Source organism: Papilio machaon, chromosome 7 (genome assembly GCF_912999745.1).
Source record: "Papilio machaon chromosome 7, ilPapMach1.1, whole genome shotgun sequence".
Taxonomy (NCBI): domain Eukaryota; kingdom Metazoa; phylum Arthropoda; class Insecta; order Lepidoptera; family Papilionidae; genus Papilio; species Papilio machaon.
This window is the reverse complement of record NC_059992.1, coordinates 8,600,897-8,614,304: the sequence shown is the minus strand read 5'-3', so window position 1 is coordinate 8,614,304 and position 13,408 is coordinate 8,600,897. Positions and strand designations below refer to the sequence as shown.

The 13,408-nt window shown below is 36.5% G+C and overlaps 1 protein-coding gene across 7 annotated transcripts in view; it reads right to left on the bottom strand.

Moving 5' to 3' along the window:
* Positions 1–13,408, bottom strand: part of LOC106719414 (nesprin-1) — a 133,427-nt gene that overhangs the window by 45,291 nt on the left and 74,728 nt on the right. For all 7 annotated transcript variants that reach the window (XM_045678643.1, XM_045678647.1, XM_045678642.1 and 4 more), the window contains 4 exons: positions 7,613–7,745; positions 7,181–7,353; positions 6,196–6,347; positions 46–838 (listed from right to left, as the gene is read on the bottom strand). In XM_045678643.1, coding sequence (XP_045534599.1) covers positions 46–838; positions 6,196–6,347; positions 7,181–7,353; positions 7,613–7,745 — 1,251 coding nt within the window. The remainder of the gene's footprint in view (positions 1–45; positions 839–6,195; positions 6,348–7,180; positions 7,354–7,612; positions 7,746–13,408) is intronic.

Sequence of the window (13,408 nt, the reverse complement as noted above, 5' to 3'; positions counted from 1 at the left end):
CGAAACCTAATGTGCAAACTAAACAATAATGAAAAGAAGCACTACCCCATATTCAGTCTGTTTCTGCTGCGCCTCCTGCAAATCGGCCAACGGGAGCGGCCGCGCTAGGAATGCACGCTGTGTCTCAACCCAAAGTAGGACTTTCTCTAACAACGCAAGGAATCTAGACACGGCGTCGCAAGCGTCCTCAACAGCCGCCTGGCGGGCTTCGAGCTCGCTGCACACGGCCGAGAACTGATCCGACAGCGCCATCACTGTCGACTGTACCAGCTGCCGCTCCCCGGCGTCGCGGCTGCCCTCGACGATGGCGCGCGCGTTACGCGTCAGGCGCTCGAGGCGGTCGGCCACGCCGGGCACCTCTGCCCTGGTGGCTACTAGCCGCTCCCGGTACGGCGCCGGCGGCAGTGTCCTGTCTCTCGCGGTGAGCTCGGCCGCGCGCACCCACGCCTGCACGCTCTCCACATCGGTCGCGTATTCGCTGCGAGCAGTGCGAGCGCGCTTCCACTCCCTCTCCTTCTCCTCCATGGCTGCCGCCAAGCCTTCCGCCGATAGTTCTAAAGCGGACAGTTCTTGCGCGATGTCCGCCGGGGCGGAGCCACCGTATCTCTTGCGGCTCTCCTCCGTGAAGTTCTTCGTGCGCTGGACTAACTCCGAAACTTCGGTGGCTAGTTCGCGGACGCCTTCCTCGTCGTTCTCCCCGAAAACGTAGAAAGTTCCAACTTTGGCTATGAAAACCTCGATCAGCTGCCGGAGCTTCTCGATATTCTCCGCCACGCGGTCGAATTCGGAAACAATGTCGTCGATCTCCGCGAGCCTCGCCGCTAGAGTCTGTCGCAATCTGTAAAAGGAAAAAAATCGGTAAGTCGCGCGTTCGTTTCGGGCTGCGGAATTGCGGCTTCTGGGAGAGCACGCCGAGAGGAAGCTGCCAAAAGGCGACGAAAATAATCCGCGCGCGGCGTGACGCAGCCGCGCGCCGCGCCGGGTGACGTGCAAGGTCGCACCTCGTGCTCGGTCGCCGGTGGCCTGCGGCGCTCCGCTCGCGTCGCTCGCCCGTCGCTCAATGAACCGCCGCCTCGCCCGCCCCGACGCGGCTAATTTTATATTCGAAACTATTATGTTTGCACGATGACATCAGAGCGCAAGTTTTTCTATTGCAGGCCGTGTTTACGTTGCGAGCGCAAGGCACCGACGTGACATTTCCAACACAGTCATCGAATTTGAGATTGCGTATTGCGCAACGAAAGGGCATGCGCCGTGCGCCGCAAGCCGGCCGGCGCCGCGCGGTGTGGGCGACGTAAACATTACATACGACGTTGCCAAATTTAGCACCAAACCGCACCTTTCTTATCCGAAATCGTCGATGCGAGATGGTGTATGCCGGAACAATTATCCAAAACAACTTCGTAACACGAGCTTCGCACTAGCAAACTTCGCGAAAGATGTTCCCTTAACGGCCGACGCCGGGACCGGTCCTACGACGCGACCGGCGGCTGGCGAGCGTGTTTGCCGAAACGTTTATGATTTTACTGCACATTGCATTCCCGGCGAGAGGCTCCTCGCTGCGAAGCGCGTTTCGCTAACACGGTGTAAGTTCTCAATATGTCTGTGCAGTCGAGCCGCGCTGCGGGGCCGTGACCCATTAACTGCGCAGCGCGCATGCGCGGGCCGGTCGGTACATGGCACCGTGTAGTCGGTTCGAATGCGTAACGATTGCACGGACTCTCCCACATCGTCTGGAAGTAGGATCGATTGAAAGTAAGCCCTATGATAGCAGGGGAGCACGTTTTTTAGCGTGTATTATGACGCGACGTATGGCATTCCAGTTTAGCGCGAGACGGACGGAATGTATTTATCTTTTATAATGTGAGGGGCAAAATAATTCGCAATAAACTTAGTCTTATGTCTACTTCCTAACTACATATATGTCTTCGTATCAATCTATAGCGATTTTTGTCACTAAATGTATGGTTACTTCAAGAGGACCGTCACAAATATGCAGGGAACATGTTTGAATAAGGAAATATCGAGTACTGAACAATACAAAAAATAGAAAATATTGAAGTAACCAAGTCTGACATTACGAATACATTCATGTTATTATGAAACGTTTTACATTAACAGGATAGTCTGTGCTAAGAGGACTATAATCAAGTTATTCAATTAGGTACAATTATGTGGGACTGAGTATATGTAGTTAGTACTGGACGGGATTAAAGTCAGGGTGAATCATTCGATATTTGTGTGTTTTGTTTATATTTTCACTATCGATTGCGAGAGGGCGGAAAAATAGTTACGATTGGGTTTGTCCCTGGAGTATTTCGTGGGGAGACATTGCAATATTAGGGATGTACCGCCAGACTTTTTTTATATTTTTCTATCGATATATTCTATTACTTTAAAATATTGTTTTATTTTTTAAACGCTTACTTTTATAGCCATACACTTTAAGGTATGAGCAATTTAAGTTATTAATATAAGTAAATAAAAATGAAAAGATTATGAAGATATTATCAAAGTTTACTATAAAATTAGAGAAATCAAGTAAAAATTTTAAGTCAATGTGCTCTGAATATTTTAGTAAACCAATCTATATAAGTTGGAAAGTCGATAGATTTTTTTTAACATGTAGTCGAGAGTAACAACCCTATAATCGAGAACCCTCTTCCTCGTAACATATTTGAAAAGTATTTAAAATTCATTCCCTTCCCCTTGTTTCCGTCTATTACCTCAACTCAATATACAGGATGTTTTTTTGTTGTATAAATTATATTTACTTATTATACTTTTGAATACTTTATGTTTGCATTATCTGTAATATTTTTAATATATAAAGTCAGTTTGTAAATTACAAAATGATTTCTATAATGAAAATTTTCCAGGACAATTATAATTAATCGACATGTTCTAAAATGGAAATGGCACATCACTATAAAATTTGAACGTTAAAACAGGGTGCTGTTGTGCAAAAAGTGTACTTAGGAACAAATGTGTCATAGGCAGGAATTGATTTTTTTTACATCAAGATTCTAACAAAAAAGTAATAATAAAATATTTTTTATTTAATTCATTTGCCTTTGCTGCAATAATAATTAATTAAGTCAAGTAACACGATAGCTGAGAGTAAAATTAATGGGAACAATTGCAACACAAATAGCTCGTGTGGCCATAAAATTACAAGGCATCGAACAAATCGTCCGTGCGATCATGGCCACAAAAATAAAATCACCCAACACTAAAGTACTCCGTCCTTACAGAAGCAGGAATAGGAATCACGTGTCTTGCAAAAATAATATCGACAACTGTATTTTCAACCTTAACACTTAAGAAATAAGGTCATGTGATTATAAAAATTCGAAGCACGTCAACTTGAGGGCATGACATCACCTCAACAGAATTATCTTATAAAATAATGAGACATATGATGACATAATAGTTTAAAAATTGTCGTGTGATGACGTCAAAGCTTCTAGAAAATTCGAAGGTCTCAAGACGAAAATAAAAACACAACGCAAGGGGAGCCAGGAGCCAACCCTTTATAATCCAGCCACTACTGAATATTTCTAACATGTGTGCCGTTCTATTTGATTAGACCAAATCTTTTATTAATAAATGATATTTAGATCGATGGATGGATGTTTGTTACAAGGTATCTCCAGAACGGTTGCATAGATCTCGATGGAATTTGGTATACATGTAGAACACAGTCTAGAAGAATACATAGGCTATTAATTACGTTTTTTTTAAATTCCACGCGGACTGAATCGCGGGCGACAGCTTGTATATAATAAAAATCGATATATCTACTTAACATAGTTTTTATTTTTATAGTAGATGAGGATATTACTGTCAACTTGTATATTCAATTTTTGTTTTTCTAATCACGTATGTTCATTGTAGTTTAAAAGACGATGACCACTCGACCTTGACCGTGTACATAAATGTCCACAGAAGATTGACAACAGAGTAATTTTCAAATAAAATAGCAACTTATTTCAAATGCGTAAAATTGAAATTACAACAACAATGACACTGTGCAAAGTACAACAGACAATTACTAAATCATAATGCACCTTATTGCAAAGGCTCTAAGGTTTAATTTATATCAGTTAAATTGACCGCCTTACTACGTCGTCTGTAGAACTTAAGTGTATGTCTGGTCGACATAATGTTTGTTTGGAAGCTGCAATGCGGCGCAGACTGACTGCAACAGTATTGTCGAATTACTTTATAAAACGAATGGTCTAGCCAAATTTTGTGCTACGAATTGTTGTGGATTTATAACGTGAATTTCCACTGCTGAAACAACTGTATATTGTTTTTTTAAAGATAATAATATAAAATTTATATCACTAACTCATAGTAGATTAGACCGTTACGAAATAAATGGGTCACACAACCGTATTGCAATCTATAATTATTTTTTGTGCGTATGATTCAGGTGGTCTATATTTACCGCGGCGAGTCGCAGATACTCTCGTTAGCGTAAACATCTGAGAGCAGTGGCTCAGAACTAAATACTGTTTACCACGCACGCGACGCATGCACAACTTACTGCATTGTCAACAATGCAATAAAAATACAGATTGTTTACCAAGACTTTAAAGATCATTCTTTGAAACAGAAATTCCCAAAATGGTATTCCCTTTGGTATTCATGAGATACCTACACGAAAGGCTATTCGGGGAATAAGGTTAAGTTTTTGGAATATTATTTGGTAGAAATATAGCTGCAGAATGTTAAAATACTAGCTTACCGTAGACATAGCTTGACTACATTAATGCATCCACAAGCATATTACTTTGTCGTAACATGTCAACAAATTTTCAACAAGTCCATGCCAAGATTTATCTAAAAAAATTCTTTCCGGATGTAGCAACAATACTATATCTTTTTACCAATATACAAAAATATTGTTTTGTGCCAACAAAATACCAGAAAGATTGACGCCACATGTAACTGATGGCATAGAATCAAAATCAAGCTAAAATAAACCTTATTGCTTTACAATTAAAATGGCAGTTAAATTCGTGAAATAGACATTATGTAAAACAGTAGAACTGCGTTACATAGTTGATGTTTTGCCAACTGTTTAACTTTGACGTTTCCGGACTTTAAATTTGTTAAAAAAACTAGCGGTCACCCGTGACTTCGTCAGTAAAAAAATAGCCTAAAATATTCCTGCGTCCATCAGCCACCTTCCCGTCAAAGTCCCGTCATAATCGGTTCATCCGTTCCGGAGATTACCAGGAACAAACGCGGCCTTGCAAACAGAGAGACAGACTAAAATCTTAATAATTGGTTAATCGTATTCATATTATTATGTAATTAATTTATTTGTACAGATAAAAAAACGTATTAAAGTCTGTGAATGCAATATAATCTTTGCTAACTGTTTCTGTTATACAAAAAAGCTTAGAAATTTTTCCGTTAGTTGTTGATTTCTAAATCGGAGTTTTTTTTTATCTACAATTCTTTTACTTATTTAAACATATTTTACGTTTTTTTTAATGGACAGCTACATTTAAGAAGGTTGTCAAAAATTTATAGGTTATGAAAAACTTCAAACAACATTTCTAGTACAAATTAAAAACGAAGAACTTTGCGTGATAATTCTTAAACTTCTATAATAATAATTGTATTTGAACATTATAATCAACTAATAAATACTAAAATTCAAATTTTATCAAATCTATTGAGTGGAAAAATAATAAAAATAGAAACGTACATCTCGTACAATTTAAACACGGCCTTTACTCGATTGTTTACCGACGCTCGAATCTTTCAAAGCTATTTGATTACGTTATAAAGTTTTCATTTTGTGCAAATAGATTTCACTTACTTTACCGATAGTAAGAAGGTTTGCGCTCCCAGAATTAAAAAAAAAACTATATGAATACTTACCTTATTAGCTAAATAAAAAAACATTTTAAAATATGCTCTAGCAGTGATTCTCAAAATTCAGATGCCTCGTGCACATAGAAAACGATAGATGGAAATAAAGTTGATAAACAAATTGAAAAAGAAATTACAGCAATAAGTTCAGCGAAACCAATAAAAAGTTCAAAGTGGATTAAAAATAAAGTTTGTGAATCTCTGCCTTAGCATTATACGTTTAGAAATTATTTCAAAAGATGAGTCTAACTAGACTTATAAAAATACAAAACTAAAGTCACACAAATTGCCACACAAACTCACTTCTCATAAGCTTCCGCGGTCTCCTTGACAGATTTCTCAGTGTCTTCTGCGGCCTGCTTCGAGTGCGGTCTGAGGATGTTCAGCACAAAGTCTGCGTGCTCCAGGAGATCGTCACGACTCTCTTCAAGACTTGATACGTCCGCTTGCAGCTCCTGTATAACATTTCATCTTGTACATATTTTAACTAACAGAGTTTGGACACAAATACCTTGAAATAAAATACTATCGTGTCAACTTCCCGTATCGGAAGCGATACTGCGAAGGGTCGGAAACTGGCAAAAAGGGACAGCTCATATCGAAAACAAAATAACTAACAATATGCGAGTAAGATTGTAAAGTTTATTTTTAAAATAAATTCGCAGTGAACATTTTAAAATGGTATATTTTGGAAAGAACAATCTGAGTTAGAATTGTTATATTAACCTGGGAACATAGTTGGCACATATTACGAGCTGTACAAGGCTTGTGAGTTCATTCAAAACCTGTCTAGAACTTTCCTTTAAAGGTCCCGTTCGCCGGCCGCGCACGGAGCCGATATATTGATCGGTTAGCGCTCTGTATTCTAGACTATTTCAAAACTTTTGCATACCTTTACAATAGACCTACTTCGAGCAAATGGTTCTAATTTGTTTTATTAAGGATTGAGATAAAAATTAACATTACAAAGAACTTTAGATTAATTTAAAAACATTGGGTACAAAAAATTACAGAATAATGAAGTGGATATGCCAAATACCAGTCTTTACTCTCATAAGACTCTTTATATCTTTTTCCATTTACCAATTCTGAAAACAGATGACAAGTAACTTCTGCACAGGATGTTTTTTTTTTTCTTTTACGAAATCTCGAATATCTTTCTTATTGCCTAACGAGAAACATCCGCAGCACAAAGTATATCAATTGGTCACTGAGACTGCGAAAAAGACCCTAAGTACAGGCTTATCATTCTAAATGTACACTGCAGTCTCTCATTAGTTCAACAAACCTGCAAAGCATGTCGGGTGTCGAGCGCGCGTCGACGGGTGCTGGGGCTAGCGTCCAGCTGTCGCAGGCGGTCTGAAGCCGCGGTAACAGCTGCAGCGAGACTCCTCTGAGTGTCCAGCAGCTGCGTCCAGCGCTGCAGCTGACTGTCTGCTGTTGCTGCACGCTTCGCTAAACCTAGTGGGAAGGAAATGTACCTTAAAACTCCAATACAACTACACAACTCACACCGAGGTAGACAAAGATTACAGACTTCCATTTGTCGCGGCTTGGAAATAAAGGACGACAGACTGCACAAAATACCAGGCACTCAACAATGCAAACAAGCATTCATAGCCTACTATGAATCGCCATAACGTTTGATTTGATTATAATAGGTCCCGAATAATTCTATCTTTCTTTGACATTGTTTCTTTTCCTGTAGTTATGTGTATACCTTCGCAGGCGAGATTCCACCGGTCGGCGAGGTCCCTGGTCTTGTGGTCGACCCGCTCGCCGCTGGCCGCGTCCGCGCCGCCGCTCAGCTCGCGCGCCCTCTCGCGCACCACCTCCAGCAGTGGCTGCTGGTTCTGTACACAAACACATACAATATTATCAACATTAGTCAGACTAAGTGCAAACAGCAGAATTATGGCTATATTTACTACACTCACACGTATTGAATTCGACAAAGTTAATGAAATTTAACATTAACGAAATTACACTAAACTTCAAGAAAACTTATATACATTATGAAATGTGAACACTTATAAACATAAAACTGTATACTGGCGCCTATAAACGCATTAAGTACAATATGTTTTTAATACCAAACCGCAATCAAGAGCGGTCTTGCATTGCGACAACTGTTTACAATGTTATCAAGCGCACGATGACTGCCATGATAAGCTGATAACAACGCACTGGAGGTGAAATTTTGCACACTTAAATTCAGTACATTACAAGACTCTAGAAACTAGACAGGCTTTCCTTTCTTAGAGCTTGCTCCTAGCTTTCTCTATAATACTTAATAACCATTTTTTGCGATGTCTGGATAACATCGATAGAGAAAATCTCTAAACGAAACTTAAATTACTAGATCTAGGAATGTTAAATTGTTTAAACTTTCATGACATACAAATTAAACTAATTCAAAACGATTGCACACACACAAACCGAGTGATTCTAATTACATCAGACACATTTTATGATCAAAAACAACCAAAGAACCTAACCTAACTTATCAAGCACAAGTAAAATAAATCGGTAGTTTCAAATTATAATTGATATTAAAAAAAAACTACTGTTAGTTTTGTAAATAATGAGTTAACTACACAATGTGTACTAGTTATCAATAGGCGGAGGAAAACTTAAACTTAGTACGTCCAACATCCGACATTGAATCATGACCTTGACGTACGGCGTTACCTCATTGAGTATATTTTTAGTCGGGCCTCGTTTCGACGGCGTTCGATGCTTACTGGCTTGCACTAATGTTTACGACTGTAAAATGTACAGTGCCATTCAAACTTTATGACGGCTCGCAATTTCGCACAAGACGTATGTACACCACAATTTCATACCGGCTAAATGCGATGCGGTGACGTTCATCTCACCTTTTGCGAAGCATGTTTTCTAGCTACGATTCGGCATAAAGTTTGCATCTTATAATAATAAGTAGTAGACATAAAAACTAACAAACTTAACGCTGTTATAACCTACTAGGTGGTAAGAATGTTGATAAATGATAAGTCAATTTAGTCACTTAGACGCAGTCAACGTGTATTTCCTTGATTAAGGTTGTTAAGATGACGCAGAAGCAAAGAATTTCGCTAATTCGTAAAGTCACGGCCAACACCAAAAATGTTATCAAAAATTTAAGTTTCGACAATTGAAGTAAAGAAATAAACATTTAATTATATAATACATATGAATTATTTACAAAATTTGTTAGAAAAACAGCAAGGAAATTTTAAAAACTCTTACATGGATCCAACTCTGACAAAATTTTTAGCCGGCTTCAAAAACAAGGAGGTTATTCATAAAACATATTCACAGGAAATAATTCATTCATGATTGCGTGCAAATATTCCTTGTGCAATTTGCACATTGTTGATTTTATTAGCACCAATTCAATTGCTTTTTAAAGTCAATCAACGTTACAGTGCAAAGTGCAAATTCAGGTGACATCAACAAAAACAGAATTTCTCCGTTAAATGCTTTTAAAAAATGGTTCGAAAATACTTTCTAAAAGTCATTACGGTAATGACGATGCATTTGTAACAATAACTAACTTTCACATTGTGAGATATCGTATTTAAACTAAGATTAATTTAACTGAATGATGTAAACTGATTTTAAAGCGTTTAAAATACACATTTTTGTTTACTTGTAATGGTGAAAAATTTGTAAAAATTATTGTTATTTCTCACATACTCTTTCCAAATAAACAGAGATTAAATAATCAAAAATAACATTATGTTTGAATTAAAAAAAATCCTTTAGTTTCGTTTTATTTTAACCAACTATACTGTATGTACATCACGTGTATTTTTTGGTACAAAATAATATCGAAAATTTTAAAATATTATTATTTTATTAATCAAACTTACAACATCAATATGACGTTAAAATCACGTGTCAATAAATACACGTGATTTTAGCCCATATTTGTGATGTTTCGTGATTTCTATCGGAACAAATCTTTTCGAGTCTTAGTATTAATTTTTTTATTTATTTTTTTTTCTGGCCTTTACATTAGCTCTCACAATGGTGGCTATTTATAAACTGTAACCTTATAAAGTTACAATAAATTTGAACTACAAAAACATCGTGTCGTCCCTTTCATTCCGATTGTAAAAACTGTGATAACATTATGTTTTTGAACAGTTGTTTCATCAATGGAAATGGTAACCGGTACATTACTTTGTCCATCAAACAATAGATTGTTAAGTATTCATTGTTTAAAATGTATCAGATTTCGTTCTTGTATTTCTTAAATTAAGTACCGAGTCAATTGCAGCAGGTGAATACAAAATATAGGTGAAAGATTGCAAGCAACTTGAACCGTATTTTATTTATTTCGATACGATTAATATTTTACGAGCAAAGTGATTAGTTTTTAATTTAAATTAAGCAATGAATTAGTTAGGAAAAAATAAAAATAGTTGAAAAAAATCAAGATTCAAACATGTAATCTTTTACGGTTGTTTTGCGGCGGAATATGGTTACAATAGAAACATTTAAAATTACTCTATTATATTTTGGTTTTCAACCTTATTGAACTCTAGATGGTTACACTATATATAGATAAGGATGTCAAATTATAAAATAAACAATTTGTTTTATCATACAAAACTGATATTCTAAATGTTATCTTTAAACGCTTTAAACATTATCAAAACGCTTTAATAAATGTAAAATGATCTTATTTCACAACAAAAATAAATACAGAAATTAAACACAAATAACAACTACATCAAATTAAATTTAAAAACAAAGTATTTAAACTATTACTAAATAAATGCTAAATTATTTCGCTTGCCGGTGTATCACTCACCTTCCTTTTTCGCGGAATGTTTATTTATTTATGACAACAATTTAAAAAAAAAAAATTATAATTTAGAAGAGAATTAAATGAAATTTAAGTTGGCACGTGGATACTGCACTTATGTATGAAAACGATACGATAATAGTTAATTTCGCTTCGTACGGTTTTCATTGCTGTGTTCGAATGCGGACTGACTGGCAGTGGGGCCTTGACTCGGCGGCATGACATCATCCTTAAGGGGACACGCAACTGTTGATTGTTTCGCGGACTAGTGCTCACCGGTGGAATTACTCGTAATTTTTACTTTGTTCGAATGAAAACTTTTACAATAATAATATTATCTTTTACATTAAATTATTCCTTATCAATTTTACCTTTAAAAAATACATCAAACGATCAATTTTTTGTTCTATTATTTGTTTTACGCTCTTGCCGTGGGTTTCTTGAGACAAAAATCTCTGTATAAAACATACCAGAATAAAAATAGATATAAATGTCTTTTAACTGGAGTTTTTGGTCTCAGTAACCCATGGTAAGTCACAGTCAAAAATGTGACCGTCCACCGGGTGCTTATTTCTTAGTCATACAAGGTTTCACAATGTATTACGACTATGGTCCTTCCTCACACAATACATGTATATAGTATATAACTTCTGTATTTATTTTTATATCAAACAGTTTCATGTTTCCGATCACGTCGTAAGATATCGGATACAACTGCGGAATACGACCGCAAGTAGCAGAATAAATATATTCTGTAATTTAATTTGCAAACAAAACCTTACAAATTCAATGTCAATAAATATATAAATCTTTAATTAAACTATTATTAAAAGGTAAAGTTAAGTTAGAATTGAAAAATATATTTCAAAGATGTATTTCGCAATACATTCCGTTACGTTTTTTTGTATTACGATTAATTTTATTTCGATGGAATTTGGCATATATGTAGAACGTAGTCTGGACAAACGCATAGGCTACAAAGTTTTTTTTTTAAATCCAGCTCGAAAAAAGTCACGTGCAAAAGCTAGTAAATTATATTTCCCCTGCTTTGGTCCGCGTGTTTGAGTTTAAAGTCACCTGATTTTGATTCATTTAAAACGTGACGAATAGTTAGTTATTTAAACAAAGGTAGAATATAAGCTAACTTTACTGTTCATGTTTAAAAATAACATAAAATTACCAACTCTACTTGGGTATAATCTGTGTAGATGTCTGTCTGCCGCAGTCACAACGATAGAAAGTAATAATAATAGTGTTTTATATATAGAACTAGGAACGCGCTTTCTCTCTCATTGATCCGATAGCCGAGTTAAAACTGTTTCCAGTACTGTACAAATGTAGTCGAGAACGTTTATTTCCTACTCATTATAGTGTCAACTACAACAAGGATATTTTAACCGATGAGAGGCGCTGCTATCGCAGTTGGTTCTTTCAGAATATATATAAAAATACAAATAGAATATGACACAAAATAAAAAATGACATGACAGCCACAGTACAAAAAGGAACTTTCGGCATTTTTTGACGTTGACAGGGGGCGCTAGTAACTCATAATTTAGTTTGACTATATAGATTATTGACACGTTGACACGTTATTGAAATTTGGCACAGATATCTTTATATATATAAAAGAAAGTCGTGTTAGTTACACTTTTTATAACTCAAGAACGGCTGAATCGATTTGACTGAAAATTGGTGGGCAGGTAGCTTAGAACCAGGAAACGGACATAGGATAATTTTTACCCTGTTTTCTATTCTTTATTCCGCGCGGACGGAGTCGCGGGTAAAAGCTAGTATTACATAATCTCGAGTAACATATTATGAGTTATTTTTCACCGTTTTTTTTAATTAGGCAAACGATGTCGCAGGCAAAAGCTAGATTATAAATTGATGTCCCTGCTGTACTGTCCGTTTCCACTATCTAAACTTCCGTACAAAAACTAATGTTGAATCATTTTTTTTTTCAATGATAATGTAAGAGATGAAAATATGTTTTACAAACGCAAATAAAAGAGATAAATACAAACGCTTTATCTCGATTTTCATGTTTTTCTTACTTGTTATGTACTTTTAAATAAGTATTGTAAATGTCTAAGTTTAAAAACAATTTTAAACATCTAAAGGAGGTACATTTATGGTTTAGAAATTGCAATTTAATGCTGTAGAAACTAAATTAAAACGGAAACTCGATATCGCCTTAAACAGACAACAATAGGTCAAAGTGTAGGGTGGCCAGCTTTATAAAAGGGACGGAATTATATTAAGCACAAAAAAACAACAACTGTTAGATTCATTCGTTGAATCTTATGGAAATGAATAGTTCTAATTTAGCCTTATTATAAGTGCACTAAATTCACCTAAAACGTAGAATCTATTGACAATAGCAGTTGCTCGCGACTGAAAAACGGAATTAAAAACAATATAACAATAAACATAGCCTATATCATCCGGAGATAGTTTAGCATCCCAAGGATTTTTTCAGATCGGTTCAGTACTTTCGGAGACCATTCAATGCAAACAATCAAAGAAATCTTTTCTCTTTATAAAAGTAATAGCTGTCACCCGCGACTCCGTCCGCGCGGAATTAAAAAAAAAACATAATAAGTAGCCTATATGTTCTTCCAAACGATCTACATCTATGCCAAATTTCATCAAGATCCGTTGAGCCGTTCCGGAGATACCTTCAAAGAAACATCCATC